Source organism: Ictidomys tridecemlineatus, chromosome 1, assembly GCF_052094955.1.
Source record: "Ictidomys tridecemlineatus isolate mIctTri1 chromosome 1, mIctTri1.hap1, whole genome shotgun sequence".
NCBI classification, from domain to species: Eukaryota; Metazoa; Chordata; class Mammalia; order Rodentia; family Sciuridae; genus Ictidomys; species Ictidomys tridecemlineatus.
In genome coordinates this window covers 29,081,287-29,097,785 of record NC_135477.1, presented here as the reverse complement: position 1 = coordinate 29,097,785, position 16,499 = coordinate 29,081,287, and the positions used below count along the sequence as shown (strand labels likewise).

The 16,499-nt window shown below is 50.4% G+C and overlaps 2 protein-coding genes across 2 annotated transcripts in view; both read left to right on the top strand.

The window, feature by feature from the left end:
* Window positions 1-4,446, top strand: part of Ubtd1 (ubiquitin domain containing 1) — a 54,223-nt gene extending 49,777 nt beyond the window's left edge. The window contains exons 2-3 of the mRNA XM_078031972.1: window positions 1,880-2,107; window positions 3,345-4,446. Of these exons, the coding sequence (XP_077888098.1) occupies window positions 1,880-2,107; window positions 3,345-3,730 (614 nt within the window). The 3' untranslated portion in view covers window positions 3,731-4,446. The remainder of the gene's footprint in view (window positions 1-1,879; window positions 2,108-3,344) is intronic.
* A 119-nt stretch (window positions 4,447-4,565) lies between these two features.
* Window positions 4,566-16,113, top strand: Ankrd2 (ankyrin repeat domain 2). The gene is made up of 9 exons (XM_005335264.5): window positions 4,566-5,955; window positions 10,419-10,520; window positions 10,858-11,016; window positions 11,111-11,218; window positions 13,208-13,306; window positions 13,663-13,761; window positions 14,637-14,735; window positions 14,929-15,027; window positions 15,815-16,113. Exons 1-9 carry the CDS (start codon window positions 5,857-5,859, stop codon window positions 15,959-15,961), a joined length of 1,011 nt encoding a protein of 336 aa, XP_005335321.2. The 5' UTR covers window positions 4,566-5,856; the 3' UTR covers window positions 15,962-16,113.
* Window positions 16,114-16,499: the final 386 nt, after the last annotated feature.

Here is a 16,499-nt window from a genome sequence, read left to right as displayed (position 1 = left end):
TTCATCTTCCGTATCATCTGTGAAGCAGCAACAATGATACCCACCTCCTAAGGCTATGCAAGGGTGAAATGGGAGAGTGAATACAAATGAAGAGCTCACATGGGGTGCTTGCCCACAGTTGGTAGTCAGTGAATGTCGTCTTCTTTCACTGAGTAACCCCCTCCTGCCCCAGCCAGTGGGAGCAGCCTGGAAGGCAGCCCCAGCTTTAGTGAGTGTTGCCACCTGGCTCCTGTTGTCACTCTGCCTTTAGGGTCCAGGGCTATCTTGGAGGTCACTTGGAGCTGGGTAACAAGAAAATTGACATTTGACAGAAATGTTTTCTTCTTCAGATGTTGTAGAAATTGGTTGGTTGGTTATTATTTAAAAAAAAAAAGTCTTGGGCTAGTTTGAGGCTGTAGCTCACTAGTGGGGCATTTTACCTAGCATGTGTGGGGTCCTGGGTCCTGAGTTCCAGCCCCAGGCCCATTGGGGTGGGGACCGTTGTAACTATCTGTATGGCAGCATGTTAGTAACAAGACATTCAAACTGCTTATAATTTTTAATCATGTGGAAGTTGGCAGTAATATAAATATGAGATGAAAAGAAAGTTGTATATTAGCACAAAAATGTCTTAAGTTCTTTCTGAATAAAAAGAAATGTAATAATACAAACTCAGGGGCTGGGGATGTGGCTCAAGCGGTAGCGCACTCGCCTGGCATGCATGCAGCCTGGGTTCGATCCTCAGCACCACATACCAACAAAAAGATGTTGTGTCCGCCGAGAACTAAAAAATAAATATTAAAAATTCTCTCTCTCTCTCTCTCTCTCTCTCTCTCTCTCTCCTCTCTCTCACTCTCTCTTTAAAAAAAAAAATAATAATAATACAAACTCAGCTATATTGAGAAAAATGGGGAAAGGGAAGCTGGAAGGAATGTGTAGGTGTCAGCAGTCATTACTTCTAAACGGTGGAATTCTGAGTAATTTTCCCCTCGGTTGTCTGAGGCTGGGTTTTGGAGTCAAAGTCTTGCATTAAGTCAGAACCTATGTGTCCTTAGACAAATGACAAACCCTGAGTCTTAGTTTCCCAATCTATTGGGTTGTTGCGAAGGTCAAGTGAATAAAGAGGACCGGGGCTGCAGCTCTGTGGCAGGATGCTGGCCTGTTGTGTGCAAGGCCCTGGGTCCAGTCTCCAGTGCTGCAAAAAAGAGAACAAGTCCAAAGTGCCCAGCCTGTGATCTGGCACATGTCGGTTCTGTAAATGGTGGCTGTTACTATTTTTACACATCTACATTCTTTCCACATTTCTTTTATGCTGAACTTATATTACTTTATACTCAAAGAAAGAGTAAAATTAAAACTTCAATGACAAGCAAAGGTGTGCAGAAAGTCCCCAGCTTAGATTTTTTTATTTTACTTCCTGAGACTGCAAAAATGATACATATTTAGTAGAACCCACACCTTGAATTTTGAAATTTTAGCTTTTCCCTGGCCAGCAACGCTCCATGCTGGGCAGTGGCAGCGCCCACTGGGCCACACGACCACAAAGGGAAACAACTGACATTCCACAGTATGTGGCTAAGCTGTGGTGTTCAGGAAGTTGGGTGAACAGATGCACTTTTGACTTCAGATATTTTCAACTATCCATACATAACCTCATTGTAAGTTGAGGAGCATCTGCAAATACTTTGCTGACAAACTTATCTTATATCCCTAAGTTGGGTTTCCAGACTCTCCTCCCTGCTATTGAGGAGGGGCCCAGAGACCTAAATACTAAGGAGCCAGTGCTGTGGGGTGTTAGGCAGACCAGGGCCTGGCCTCAAGAAGTGAGGGGCTAGTGAGAAGGTGAATTGTAACCCAGGTGACTTTAGAGATGCTAAGCCTGTCCCTCTGCCCTGTCTAGGACGCAATGAGCCCCTGAAGAAGGAACGGCTCAAATGGAAGAGCGACTACCCCATGACCGATGGGCAGCTTCGGAGCAAACGGGATGAATTCTGGGACACGGCACCTGCCTTTGAGGGCCGCAAGGAGATCTGGGATGCCCTCAAGGCTGCCGCCTATGCTGCCGAGGCCAATGACCATGAGCTGGCTCAGGCCATCTTGGATGGAGCCAGTATCACTTTGCCTCATGGTGAGCTGAGCCTGTGTGGGGAGCAGGGCCGGGGGGTCATCCACAGAGATTAGTAGTGGAGGATAGCTAGTGATCAGCCACATCAGAAGTTTCTATCCAAGCTGGTGGAGGCAGAGAAGTGTGTAGGTGGGGGGAACAGCTATTCACTTGTTCAATTGAGCCCCCCCCCTCAGAGCATGGATCGGGAAGGTGGGGACACAAAGAAACAGAAGACATGGGTCCCTGCTTGACTACCGAGGGGACACAAAGACACCAGCAAACCTGAAAGCTGAACACTTGTTCAGGGTGCTTTGGGATCCTAGAACATCTGGAGCACCAATCTTCTGTTGGGTTTTATGTGCCAGACATTGAGCTAGAAGCTTCTACTGCATAGTCTCATTTAAGTTCACATCAGGCTCATGGGCTATGCAAAGTAGAGAGTTACAGACCCGGGTCTTAACTTGACTGTATCCTAGCTGTGTGACCTTGAACAAGCCACTTCTCATTTAGAATCAGAGGACTTTGCAATTGTTAAGGTACACAACTGTTAGGATTCAGCAAGGTGCATATAATGCCCATTAGTACAGTCCCAGCATCAAGGTCATGCCTGCGACTCAGTGAATACACTTCCAACTGCACTGTCTTGCACCCGGCACCCAGCACCTTGTGCTCAGCAGTTGTTGGGTGAGCAAATGAAAAATTAAACGATGTGCTGGGGCTGATGAGCCAGCACCTGGTGGAGCCAGGATGCCAGCCCAGGTCTTCCTAGCTCCAGCCCTGTGCTCCTCTGATCATAAGGCTGTCCCAGAAAGACCTTTCTGTGGGGACTGTGGGGCAGCCATGGTGGCTGGATTAATCTGCTTAGATTGCTATTACAAAGTTCCACAGACTGGGTGCCTTCAAAAACAGAAATCCGTTTCTTACAGTTCTGGAGGCTGGAAATCCAAGATGAGGGTGACAACTGATTTAGTTTTTGGTGAGGGTTCTCTTATTTTGCAGATGGCCAGCTTCTTGCTGTGTCTTCACATGCTGGGAAGAGAGAAAGGGGGAGAGCGTTCTGGCATCTCATAAGGATAGTAATCCTATGGATTAGGCCTCACTGTTATGATTGATTTAACCTTGATTGTTTTCATAGAAGTCTCATCTCCAGAAAGTTACACTGGGGTGTTAGGGCTTTAACATTAATTTTCAGGAACTCAAGCATTCAGTGCATGACAACATCCCCAGGTGAACACTGACCACCCTGTGTTTCCCACAGGCACCCTCTGTGAATGCTATGACGAGCTGGGCAATCGTTACCAGCTGCCCATCTACTGCCTGTCACCACCCGTGAACCTGCTGCTGGAGCACACTGAGGAGGAGAGTCTGGAGCCCCCCGAGCCTGTCCCCAGTGTGCGCCGTGAGTTCCCACTGAAGGTGCGCCTCTCCACGGGCAAGGACGTGAGGCTCAGCGCCAGCCTGCCTGACACAGTGGGGCAGCTCAAGAGGCAGCTGCACACCCAGGAAGGCATCGAACCATCCTGGCAGCGGTGGTTCTTCTCTGGAAAGCTGCTCACAGACCGCACACGGCTCCAGGAAACAAAGATCCAGAAAGATTTTGTCATCCAGGTCATCATCAACCAGCCCCCACCACCCCAGGACTGATGGGCCCGTGGACTCCTGGGAAGAGAGGCCATGGAGGGCCTCTGCAGGGCTGAGCAGCTGGCCTGGAGCACGAGGCCCCCCACCCTGCTGCTGCCTTCAAGTGCTGTTGTTTTCTTTAAGGGCATCTCCCCGCTCTATGGCTCTGGGTGAGCCATGAAGGGTCCCTGCCTCCCAGGGGCACTGTGGGCCACCAGTGCCCAGCACCCAGGGAACAATGCTGCCACACACAGGCCTTGCCAACCTTGTCAGAGAAAAGGCGACTGGGGCCCTCCACCCTGCATCTCTTCTGAAGCAGGTTGAAGCCACAGGGGCCAGCCTGGAGGCCCTGAGGCCCAGATCTGTCATCCGGTGCTGCGCTGTGCTCACTTTGGTTTTCTGCTCAGGGTCGGGAAGCAGCTGCTGTCTCCCTCCTCCGCTCCCACCCTGACTTTTCCCTGGGCACAGTGCCAGTCCCCTTGGGAGGAGGGAACCACCAGTGAGTCCCAGGGCTTGGGGAGCCTGAGGCAGGCAGGCCTCTGCCTCTCCCTGCCTCCAGCACAATTGGCAGAGGTGAGGCAGGGGGCTGGATGGTTGGGCTTTGTGGCAGGGGTCTGCACGGGGCCATTTCCTGGCTGTAACTCAAGTGGTGGTGGGTCTGCAGCCTGGTCATGGCCTCCTCAGCAGGTCCTCATGTACAGACATATGTGCATATTTATCAATAAAGCCTTTGGCTCCTCCTCTTTTGCCTGGCATTCAACTTTGAGTTCTGCAGATCCTGCTTCTGTGGGAACAGGTGGGCATGGCCTCCGCGGCTGTCCAGGCACAGCAGAGCACACAGACCAGAGCTGCTATCTTCTGGGCCCTAATTTCAGTTCCTCTTGTATTCTTGGAGGTCTTAACCTCTGAACTCACGTGGCTTTTCTCTAAGGTGGAGGTGACTCTGCCTGCAGTTGCAGTTACTGTGAGGGTTAAGTGGGAGAGCCAATGTGACAGTGCCTTGACAGTGAAGCAGCACCTAGGAAGGTGGCATTAGTTGCTGCTGGTCTGCCCCTCCTGTAGGAGTGGGCTGGCTCTAGGCTCTGGTCTCACAGGCCAGGCCCTCGTGATCAAGGTGTGTGTGGAAGTCCAGCCAATGCTACCCGAGTGGGTGTCAAAGCAGGATTTCTGACAAATTTAGATGATGAGCATAGGTCAGGGTTTAGTGAACCAGAGAGAAAAGGGAACCATTTCCTTGTGTGTCAGGATGACCCAGGGCTCGTCCCACAAGTTCCAGTGAGGAACCGGGTGAGTGCCGGTCTGCTTTCTCTCTAGCTGGGAGTATTCTTTGTTTGCAGTGAGCATGGCTGGCCCCTGGTCAAGGTAGCCCGGCATTGTCTGGTGCTCCTTGTCAGCTGGCTTTGGCACTGCACTCTGGCTTCCCAAGATCCTTGTCTTGAAACAACCCTGTAATTCCTGCAGAGGCTGGTCCCTGAGGGAGGCAGATGGATAAGATCTCTCTCTGACTAATGGACATGGTCCCATGCAGTGATGCTTCGCTAGGGGTGCTGTGGGGCCCCAGAGAGGCTGAGCCCCAGGAGCCGTGATCAGAAGGAGTTGGCCGCCTGCCCTGACTCCCTCTGCTGTCCTGGTACCCCAGGCTGGACAAGGCAGTCTGGAGTCTACCTCTCCCCACGGCTGGCAGGACCTGTTCACAGGCAGCCTGGGGCACGGGCCTGTCATGGGTACCCCTGTGAACACTGACACAGGTTTTCAGGCCCCACACTGGCACTAGTTGGGCAGGGTTTCTAAGCATCCAGCAGGTGGCACTGCCATCCAGCCAGAGGAAGCAGCCAGCAGGTGCTTTGTGTAACCAGTTTGCCTGGCTGGGACCCGAGCTTTCAGGCAGCCTGAACAGGCTCCTCCCTGCTCCCCTACCCTTGAGGCACTGTGCCCTCGGCTCTAGTATGCCAGTAGTTGGGGGCGGGGCTACTTTGCTCCCTGTCCTGGCTCCCCCTGCTCCCTGGGGCTGCCTGAGGTGAAGGTGACAGGTGGGGGAGGCAGGTGAAGAATTGGGCCAGTGAGCTCATGACAAAGGCACCCAGAGGGCAGGCACGAGCTCTCTGGCCTATATAGCCCCCAGTGCCTCCTGCCTGCAGAAGGAGGCAGTTATGGACGGCACCATGGAGGGCCCACTGGAGAGCTCCGAGGCGGTGCAGAGGGCCACAGCACTCATCGAGCAGCGGCTGGCACAGGAGGAGGAGAGTGAGGTGGGAACAGGGGCGTGGAGGCCTGACAGAGTGTGGGGACATCCGTCTCTTCTGTCATGAGAAGGAAGAGCCTGGCCATTGTATCTGTGGTGGTGGGGTGGGTGACAAGTATCCCCAAGAGCCCTGCTAGCCGCATTCCTGGCAGAGAGGGTTGCTGGTGATGAGAGACTGAGGCTTCAGTGCCCAAAACAGAGTAGTGGTCCATGGGAGCCAAGACAAGCTTCCCAGGACCCTTTCCACCCAACTGGGTTTCAGGAGACCGGCCAGGCTGTACAGGGCAAATAGTGGGCACTGCCTGGGAACCTCAGGATTTGTGGCCCTGAGAACCCCCAGCTGCTTCTGGGAGGCTGGGAAGGAGCAACTTCCTGAAGTTGGGTCACTACAGGGAATAAAGACTGGGACTGTGCCTCAGCATAGTGGTGCCTGCCTGTAATCCCAGCTATCCAGGAGGCTGAGGCAGGAGGATAGAATGTTCAAGGCCAGCCTGGGTGACATAATGAGATCCTGCCTCAAATAAAAAGGACTGGGGATGTAGCTGCGTTAGAGTGCTTGCCTGGCAAGCACAATGCCCTGGTTTCAATTCCCAGTACCCTCCCCCCAACACACTTATAAATGGTACCAAGCGATGAAGGGATGATGGGAAAGGAAGCATTGATTTTCCCAGTACTGCAGCCACATGTGGGGAGTCCTTGGTGGCACAATTGCATTTCCTCTAGGATAAGGAAGGGGGCAGAAGTGCAGTCTTGTCATACTCTAAATCATCTATTTATTTGTTTGTTTATTTTTGATACTGAGGATTAAACCCAGGGACGCTTTACCACTGAGCTGAGGTGTATCTCCAGCCCTTTTTATTTTATTTGAGACACAGTCTCACTACGATGCCTGGGTTGGCATTGAATTTATGATTCTCTTGTCTCAGCCTTCCAAGTCAATGGGATTACAGGTTTGTGCACCACCCCCAGTTTGTCTAAATTTTATTTAAACTAACACTTGGCCTAGTGTCTGCTCTGCCAAGAGTCTGATGCTGAGAGGAATGGAAGGATCAATAAAGCCCAGACCCTACCTTCTTTTCACCAACTCTTCATTCATTTCAGCCAACATTTCTCAATTTCATAGTCAAGTAGAAATGGTTAAATGGAGATGTGGATCAGTAGTGAAGAAGCACAAAGGGTGGGTGGGTCATTCCATCTGGGGGCCTTCAAGGACTACTCTGTGGGATGGATGATATTAGAGTTGGACTTTCAAGAGTGGTAAGTAGAGATCAGGACTGGGGAGAATATTCCAGGCCAAGGAAATGACAGTACCTAAAGTATCCATAAGAGAAAGTGTAACTAATGAGAAAGTCTGGTAGGAGGGGCTAAGGCCAGAAAGGGAGACAGAACAAATCAGAGAAAGCCATTATTCTGTGGGCAATGAGAAGCCACTAAGTGGTGTTGAGTAGAGAGTGATACCTTCTGACCTATTTCAGTAAGGAAGCTCTGATGGCCCTGAGAAGGACTTGTAGGATGGAGAAAGGCTGGTTCTAACAGGAATGGAAAGGAGGAGATAGCTGGGTATCATAGCATGTGCCTGTAACCCAGCCACCTGGGAGGCTGAGGCAGGAGGATTGTAAATCTGAGACCTTCAGCAACTTAGTGAGATCCTATCTCAAAAGAAAAAAAAAAAAAGAAAAGGAAAGGAAAGGAAAGTAAAAGAAAAATACTAAGGATGTAGCTCAGTGGTAAAGTACCTCTGGATGCAGTCCCCAGCACATCCTCCCCCTCAGGAGGAGATAATAGATCAGTTCAGAGGAACACACCATTCACAAAAGGAAGTATGGCTGAATGAGGAGTAAGAAAAAGAAAAAGGATCAGAACTCAAGGGAAGAAGGGCATCCCTGGATCCCCAGGAATCCAACTTCTCATTCACCTAAGGGCGTGTGCACATGGCTGGTCAGTGTCAGGGAGGGGAGTCATGCTGCTGTGTCATTTCTGGAGTGCTGCCACTGGACACAGGAATCTTCAGCAAGGGGACACAGAGCAGTACTCTTCCATTCATTCATCTAACAAATATAGCTGCAGGGCTATCAGGACACCTGGTGCCCTCAGAGCCAACCTCCCCATCCAGTGCCCACTCTTGCCAGGCACTTAGAGACAATCTTTCATTTAATATGCACAACCATCTGTGAGGTAAGATGGGAGCACCTATTTCACAGCCCACAAGGCTGAACCTGAACCGAAGGGCTATGAGTAAGACGTGGGTGGCATTAGAGTCCATATTTGTTCCCAGCAGGCCCCAGCTCAGCAGGGTTTTCACAGAGAGGCTCTGGCTAGCCCATGCCCCCTTCCAATGGTGTGAGGAGGTCTCAGGAGCTGCTGGATCTCTCTTGTGGGAGCTTTCTGGGCCAGAGATAGGCAGAGATGCTGAGCCTGCCTCCCGTTATCCATTCACTCATTCCTTTGTTCATTCACTATAAATTCTCTGAGCACCTACAATGTGTTAGGCCTGTCACAGGTGCTGGGGATACTAAGATGATTAAGCCACAAGCCCGCCCTCTGGATGTTCCTTGGGGAGCCCAGCCAGAGTCCCACATGCAGCAGTAGCTGCAGTCCCAAGTCATCTCTTATCCCTGAAAGAATAATGCAGTGTTTCAAGTGAGGCCAGCACTGGGGAGACCCCAAGCCATGTAAGCCCGATAAGAAAGACAGAAGGCAGTAGTTGGCGGGACCTTCAAAATGGAGACCTGGGGAACTGGCAATGGGGGATGAAGCTCAATGGTAAAGCACTTGCCTAGTCTACATGAAGCCCTGGGTTTAGTTCAAATAGGAGACCTGGGAAATAAGCCCTCCAATCCACCTTGAAAGAGGCTAACTCTGGGACTCAGTGAGAAATGAGAAATGCAGCATGAAGGTACCAGTCCCCTCAGCTGCCTCCGGCCTCAGCACCCTCCAACCTGGGCAGAGGTTTCTGAGCTGGCATCTACACAATACATGGGCTTGGGGGCTCCAAGGATGGGGTGCCAGCACTTCACAAAGAGTAAAGAAGAAGTCTTGAAAAACAGAGTTACAAATGGAGAGAAGACCTGGAAGGGAGATGAACCATTATTACAGTGAGAATACAGTGACTGCTCAGGATCCACCTCAGCCTGAAAGCTGAGAAGCTGCTCCCATCCCTTAGTTTCCCTGAGAGCAATAGTTTCCAAGCTTTTGGGGCAAAAGTCAATGTCTAATATAACTGCCAAATTTTTATATTGTCAAGAAGTCCACTTAAAAATAAAGTAAAATAAAATAGCAGTTGGGAACAGTGGTGCATGCCTATAATTGCAGCTACTAAGGAGGCTGAGGCAAAGGATGACAAGTTCGAAGCCAGTTTGGGCAACTTAGAGGGACCCTGTCTCAAAAATACAATATTTAAAAGGACCAGAAATGAATTTTAGTGGTAGAGCATTCAGCTAGCATACATGAGGTCCTGGGTTTGCTCCCCAGCAGTGAAAAAAATAATTTAAAAACTACCATTTCAGATCACAATTTTCTCATCAATATGATTTTTTTGGGGGGGGGGGGAACTGGAGATTGAACTCAAGGGTGCTTTAATACTGATTTACTTTCCTGTCCTTTGTTTTTAGAGGCAGGATCTCACTAAGTTGCTGACGTTTGTCTCAAATTTGTGATTGTCCTGCTTCAGGCTCCTAAGTCACTGAGGTTACATATGTTCACCTCCATGCCCCACTCAATGTGATTTTGTGTGTGGGGGGGTGCTGAGGATTGAACTCAGGGCCTTGTGCATGCAAGGCAAGCACTCTACCAACTAAGCCATATCCCCAGCCCTCAATGTGAATTTTTAATGCCAAAATTTAAAAAAAAAGTGAATGCATTTAGAACTTCTGAATCCTTGGCTTCTGCTTCTGTGGATTAGATCAATCACATTTGCAAAATATTTGGGGGAAAAGATTGTATCTGCACTGAACATGCACAGATTTTTTCCTGTCATTGTTTCCTAAACAATAAAGTGTAACAACTGTTTATATAGCATTTATACTGCATTGGGTATTGTAAACAATCTGGAAATGATTTAAAGTATACTGGAGAATGTGTGGAGGTTATATGCAAATACTATGCCTTTTTATACAAGGGGCCTGAGCATCTGCAGATTTTGGTATTGCAATGTGCCATAGAACTAATCCCCTGTGGATATCAAGAGACATCTATATATTTAACTTCATAAAAACTCACTGCAGGGGCCTTCAGTCTTGTTTGGGAAGCAGGTGTTTGAGCCAGGGGTTGGGATTGAGCCTGAGATGAGGAATTGTGGAACGAGTCCCCTTCTGGGTACTTCTCTAGGAGCCTTCTTCTTGCCTGGGTTCTGAGGTCACACGGGAGTCATTGTTAGTGTGACCTTGGGGTGGTTGGGGGAGTGGATACCGGCTCCCCCAAACCTCCCCCTCGCCTCGAGGTTCTGGAGAAGGTACTCTCTTGACTCACCAGAAACTGCGGGGAGCCGCCCAGGGGAAGCTGCCCATGGACATGCTGGTGCTAGAGGACGAGAAGCACCTCGGTGCCCAGAATCTGGCTTTGCAAAAGGTTAAGGTAAGTGCGGGAGACCCCAACATCTGCGCTCAGCCACGCATGTATGGCCAGGGTTCCTTCTCTCCTCCCGCGATCCCTGGACCTGCAGCTCAGAGCTCCTGGTAGCACGTGAGCAATGCAGACATTCAGCCCGGCTAGACCTGACTAATCAGGCTCCCCTTCCCTGCCTTCCCCGCATCTTTGCCATCCTGTCCTGGAAGGAGAATTGGACCTTGGTTCCTTCTCTCTAGAAGGTCTCCCTACACACGTCACCCCCATCTCCAGTTTAGCTCACGGGTCCTCAACCCCTGCCCCGCCTCTAAACTCCAGTGTGGGTTGCTGGGTCATCAAAACTCAGGGCCAAGAGCGCGTGCGTAAGACATCCCTGGACCTGCGGCGGGAGATCATCGATGTGGGCGGGATCCAGAACCTCATCGAGCTGCGGAAAAAACGCAAGCAGAAGAAGCGGGAAGCCCTGGCTGCAGCCCATGAGCCGCCTCCAGAGCCAGAGGAGATCGTAAGGGTTCTGGGGAGGCCATCTCTGGGCAGGGGAAAGCAGGGAGGCCCGGATCACATGGACCACCCTCCGTGACCGGACTCTCACCCTGCAGACTGGCCCCGTGGATAAGGAGACATTCCTGAAAGCAGCAGTGGAGGGGAAAATGAAGGTCATTGAGAAGTTCCTTGCAGATGGGGGTTCAGCTGACACCTGCGATGAGGTGAAGTCTCCACCCCTACACCTGCACCTGCCTAGCTTACCCTGCCCCCATTTGTGGGCCTGTTTGAGAACAGCCATGGGCGTTTTGGGGGTGGGTTAAGGAGTGCCCAGAATAGGATGTTCTCTTCCTCACCCAAGAATTTACCTAAATCCTTGTTAGATCTTTCCCCAACTATAAACCACCTGCAAAGTAACTTATGCCACGTGTTTCTCTAGGGAAGGTGGAGGAATGGTATCAAATAAAAAGAGCTCAGAAGAAGGAGATATGGGGGTAAATCCCATGTCTGCCACTCCCTAGCTTTGAGATCTGTGGCTGGTCACTTCCACCTCTCCAGGCCTCCGCTTCCTCTGCTGAAATTTGGCCTATTTGTGTCACATATTATGATCAAATGAAATATTTGCACCTCCATAAATATTAATTGGATTAATGAAAAAAACTATAAAGCCCATACTAAGATATGGCATTTTTGTTTCTTATGGTATAATCTCATGCTGCCTTTTAAAAATGATGTTTCGCATGTGTGATACTGTGGATCGAACCCAAGGCCTGGTGCATGCTAGGCAGGTGCTCTACCAACGAGCCATGTCCCCAGCCCCTATTTGCATTATTTTATTGGGTTAAAATATAACATGAAATATGCCATTTTAACGTCTAACTTCAGTGGCATTAATTACACTTAAAAAGCTGTGCAAACATCACCAACATCTCTTTGTATTTCTACAGTACTGAAGGTTGAACCCAGGGGCACTTTACCAGCCAGCTATATCTCTAGCTCTTTTTCATTAAGTTAAATTAATGAATTAATTTGTGGTGCTGAGAATTGAACCTAGGGACACGCTACTTCTGAGCTACACTCCCAGTCTTTTTTTTTTTTTCTTTTAATTTTTAAATTTTGAGACAAAAATCTCACTAAATTGCCTCAAACTGAAAATTCTCCTGCCTCAGCCTCCCAAGTCTCTGGGACTAGAGTCATGCACCACCGTGCTTGGTCCCAACTCTTTTAAAATTGTATTTTGAGACTGAGTGTCCCTAAATTGTCCAGGCTGGCCTCAAATTTATAATCCTCCTGTTTCAGCTTCCCAAGCAGCTGGGATTACAGGCAGGTGCCACTGCACCCGCCTCCCATCTATTTTAAAAATGTTTCCATCACCCGTCATGCTTATTTTGTTTTCCTTGAAGCTGCCTCTTTATACTTCGTAAGGGTCCCCTTATTCTCATATACTGGGACTAAGCATTAATGGTCACCTACCTTTGGTCTGCATTACTATAGATTTTAACATGTGTTTTCTGTTCTTTAGCCTCTAGGCCTTAATCCTTTTTGTCTGTCCAAGCACCTCCTATCTACTAGGTGCTTGGAATACAAAAAAAAAAAAAAAAAAAAACAAGGGTTGAGAGTGGTGGAAGAGTGCCCAGAACTGGATCTTAGCATATGGAAAGTCATGCATGGCCCCAGTGTTTCAAAGTCCAAAGAGGAAAGTGGCTGCACAGGAGGGAGGAAGTCCTTTCCTTCCCTGAATTGTAACCAGGGCAACCTACCCTCCAACACTGTGCTCAGCACTTTTGGGAAATGGAGTCCAGCGAGACTCCATCTACCCTCCAATGCTCAAGGTCAAGGGTCAGCTGAGCCTAGAGGCAACTCTGCCTAGAGGTTCAAAGGAAATAATGGCACATGAGCCATATTTTGAAGGAGTAGCGGATTTTCATCAGGGAAAGTGAGGGCAAAACGGACATTCCCAGCAGAGGGACTGGTCCCTGCAAAGGTATAGGATATGCTGGGGCCAGCAAGAAGGTCAATCTCCAAGGGTGAGAAGGGCAGGGGCTCTAAGGCTGATCTGGAGAGGAGCTACAAAACACGGGGGTGGGGGGAGAAGGGGACTGAGCATAGGGGGTCAGAATTGAGTTGCAGCAGAGCCTAGGCCTCAGTCTGGGTGGGAGGTGGGCTCAGACCTGGGGCCAGAGGCCAAGGCCTCACAGCCTCTCTGGGGACAGTTCCGTCGGACAGCACTGCACAGAGCTTCCCTGGAGGGCCACATGGAGATATTAGAGAAGCTTCTGGAAAGTGGGGCCACCGTGGACTTCCAGGACCGGGTGAGTGAGAGGGTGGGTATTGGGTGGGTATTGGGGGTAGGGGAAGCCAGAGCTGGTCCTATACCAATAGACCTTCTCTCCCTGACAATGGAAGCCAAGCTGGGACACAATAGCGGGGCTCAGGGGCCAGGTGCCACCTCTAGTAGGTTGTATGGCATTGGGCGAGTCCCATCTCCTTCCTAACTGGCTTGGACTAGATGAGCCCTAAGGGCTCTTCTGTTCCACTGCCCACAGTGTCTCTGCCCACTCTCTGTACCTTTCCCCTGGATGTCCCTCCACTTTCTTGGCTGGGGTTCTTTCTCCCAAGACATGTCTTCCCTGCAGCTCTACAATTAAGCCCCATCCTCCCCTTCTAGCTGGACTGCACAGCCATGCATTGGGCCTGCCGCGGAGGCCACTTGGAGGTGGTGAAACTCCTGCAAAGCCGAGGAGCAGACACCAATGTGCGGGATAAGGTACGGCAGCAGTGCTCAGGTGCAGTAGATGCTGGGGTGACTGCAGGGAAGAGGGCAGGGGGCAAAGGGCAGGTGGCAGAAAAGTAGTGAACTTGTCTAGTTTCTAGAGTGGCCTCAGAGCAGTTGCCCCTTGAGGGACCACATCTAGGGATGGAGACCAAAGAGTAGAGAAGAAGGGAGTACAGGAGACTTGGGATTCGTTATCCCATGCCATCCTTCATCACTCTTCTATTTGTTTATCCATCCATCCATCCATTTACTCGTCTCTTCGTTTTATTTGTTAATCTACCCTCCTTCCATTCATTTGTCCCTTCACTGGTAACTGGAACAAGTAACTGGACCTCTGAGCCTCTCTTCCTCATCTGTAAAAGGGTTCTTGTGTAGATTAGGTGGGCAAATATATGTAAGTGAATTATTTATTCAACATACAGCTAATGCTTTGTAAGTTTCTGCCATGCCTACCACACAACCATCTTCCAACAAGTGGCATCTTTATAAGTATTTGAAGAAGAGTGGGCTGAGGACAGACTCAGCAGTACAGTGCTTGTCTAGCGTGTTCAAGGCCCTGGTTTGAATCCCCAGTACTGCAAAATAATAATAAATAAATAAATAATAAGAGTGGAGGAGTGAATGGTTGCCCACAGCTCAGCGAGAGGAGAATCAGAGAGCGTTTTTAGAGGAGGTGGCACGTAAGGCTTTAGAGTTGGACTATTGGATAGGATGGTGGGAAACTGTTTCATTGCCTGCCCTTCCAGGGCTCAGGCCTTGGCACTAGGACATGGGGGAGGGCTCAAGCTACAATCAGTATAGCCGTCAACCCCTGGACATCACAGTCCAGGCCCCTCAGCCAGCACATCCTGCTTCCTCCCATGCAGCTGCTGAGCACTCCCTTGCACGTGGCGGTCCGCACGGGGCATGTGGAGATTGTGGAACACTTCCTATCCCTGGGCTTGGACATCAATGCCAGAGACAGAGTGAGTGCTGGCCTCCCGCTGGCTTGCCCCACCATGGCTATGTGGGCAGCTCATGCATTCCTCCAGGCGAGTGGCCCTGGGGAACCCTCCAGACTGTGGCTCCTGAGTAGGGTCTCCAGCCCACCTTCTGTCACCCTGCTCCCCATCTGCTGCTCCTCCCCAAGGGTCATGCTTAGTGCTACACTGTTTCTAGGAAGGGGACAGTGCCCTACACGATGCTGTGAGGCTCAACCGCTACAAAATCATCAAACTGCTGATCCTGCATGGAGCTGATATGATGTGCAAGAACCTGGTAAGTCCCTTCCTTCCCTGAGTCAGTGATTGGGCTGAGCACCTGCACAGTGGAGGGTCTGTGGGGACCCTGGGGCAGTCCCAGCCTAGGGATACAGATCATTGATTCTGGTCATTGGTACAGTACTTGAAGATGTCCTTTTCAGAATGCCATTCCAACTACCACTTTCCCCTCTCTGTGTGGCAGAATCTAGAGAACAAGAGAAACAGTAAAAAGACTTCCCAAAGGTCCCCAGTAGTCCACAGGACATTCTCACATGCAGGCCCCAGGAGGACCAAGGTCACAGAGGAGAGAGCTGAAAGGAACTTAAGCATTTGCTTGGCCCCTCCATTCCTAGCACACTGTGCTAGTTTCTGGTGGTGCTTGAGTTTAATGAGGGTGGATGAAGATCCAAGAGTCTGGACTTTGACCCTCAGAAACGCATCGTCTATGGGGCCCAGAACAATCAAATATAGAGGGGCATAGGAGGGTCCCTTTGATACAGGGAAGACTAAGAAGTTATAAGAAGGAAGATATGGAGAAGGTATGGGAGTTTCTCAACCTCAGTACTATTGACATTTGGGGCTGGGTAATTTGTTGTGGGGGGACTATCCTAAGCATTGAAGGAATTTAAGCAGTGTCCCTGGCCTCTGCCCACTAGATACCAGAAGTCCCCACTCTCCCAGTTGTGACCACTGAAATATCTTCACTGTGTCCAGTGGCCCCAGTTGAGAACCACTGATGTAGTTGAGGGCACCTTTTGGTAGACTTCCGAACCGTGAACAGATCTCCTCGTGGTCCTCCCCAGGCAGGAAAGACCCCCACGGACCTGGTGCAGTTATGGCAGGCAGACACCCGGCACGCCCTGGAACACCCGGAGCCTGGCTCAGAGCAGAACGGGCTAGAGGGGCCTGGGAGTGGGCGCCAGACTCCCCAGCCTGTGCCAGCCCAATAAATGGCTGCCACAGCCCAGCCAGGCACCTGGCTCCTCCCTTGTGCAGCCAGATGGTCACAGAATGGCCCCAAGAGCTAACTGAGGACCCAGCCACCTCCTGCATAATCCGGGAGCACTCACCAACGATTACAATAAAAAAGTTCATTTTGCTATTTGTGATGTTTGTTTCCATTTGTGTTCAAAATATTGGGGAATACAGACTCGGGGGAAAGATGGGTTTGGGGATTAGGAGAATTGGAAGCCTTCCTTCTGTGGATTCTCCGTGCTTCTATCCTGTCACCCTATTTTTCTGCCTCTTCCCAAATCCCTGGGAGTCAGGCTTTGCCCATGCACAGGTCAGCTCTTTGATATGCTCATCCTGGCCCCTTCCTGGTGACTTCTGCCCTGTGGAGCTGTGTACAGCCAGCACAGGCCTGACACACGGCCTCCTTGGCAGGAGGAGCCTGGCAGGGGAGTGAGGCGGCTTGTTACTGGAAGCTTCTCACTTGGTGTGTGGCACCTCCCTCCCGCAGGGCAGGGCCTGGCCAGCTCAGCCAAT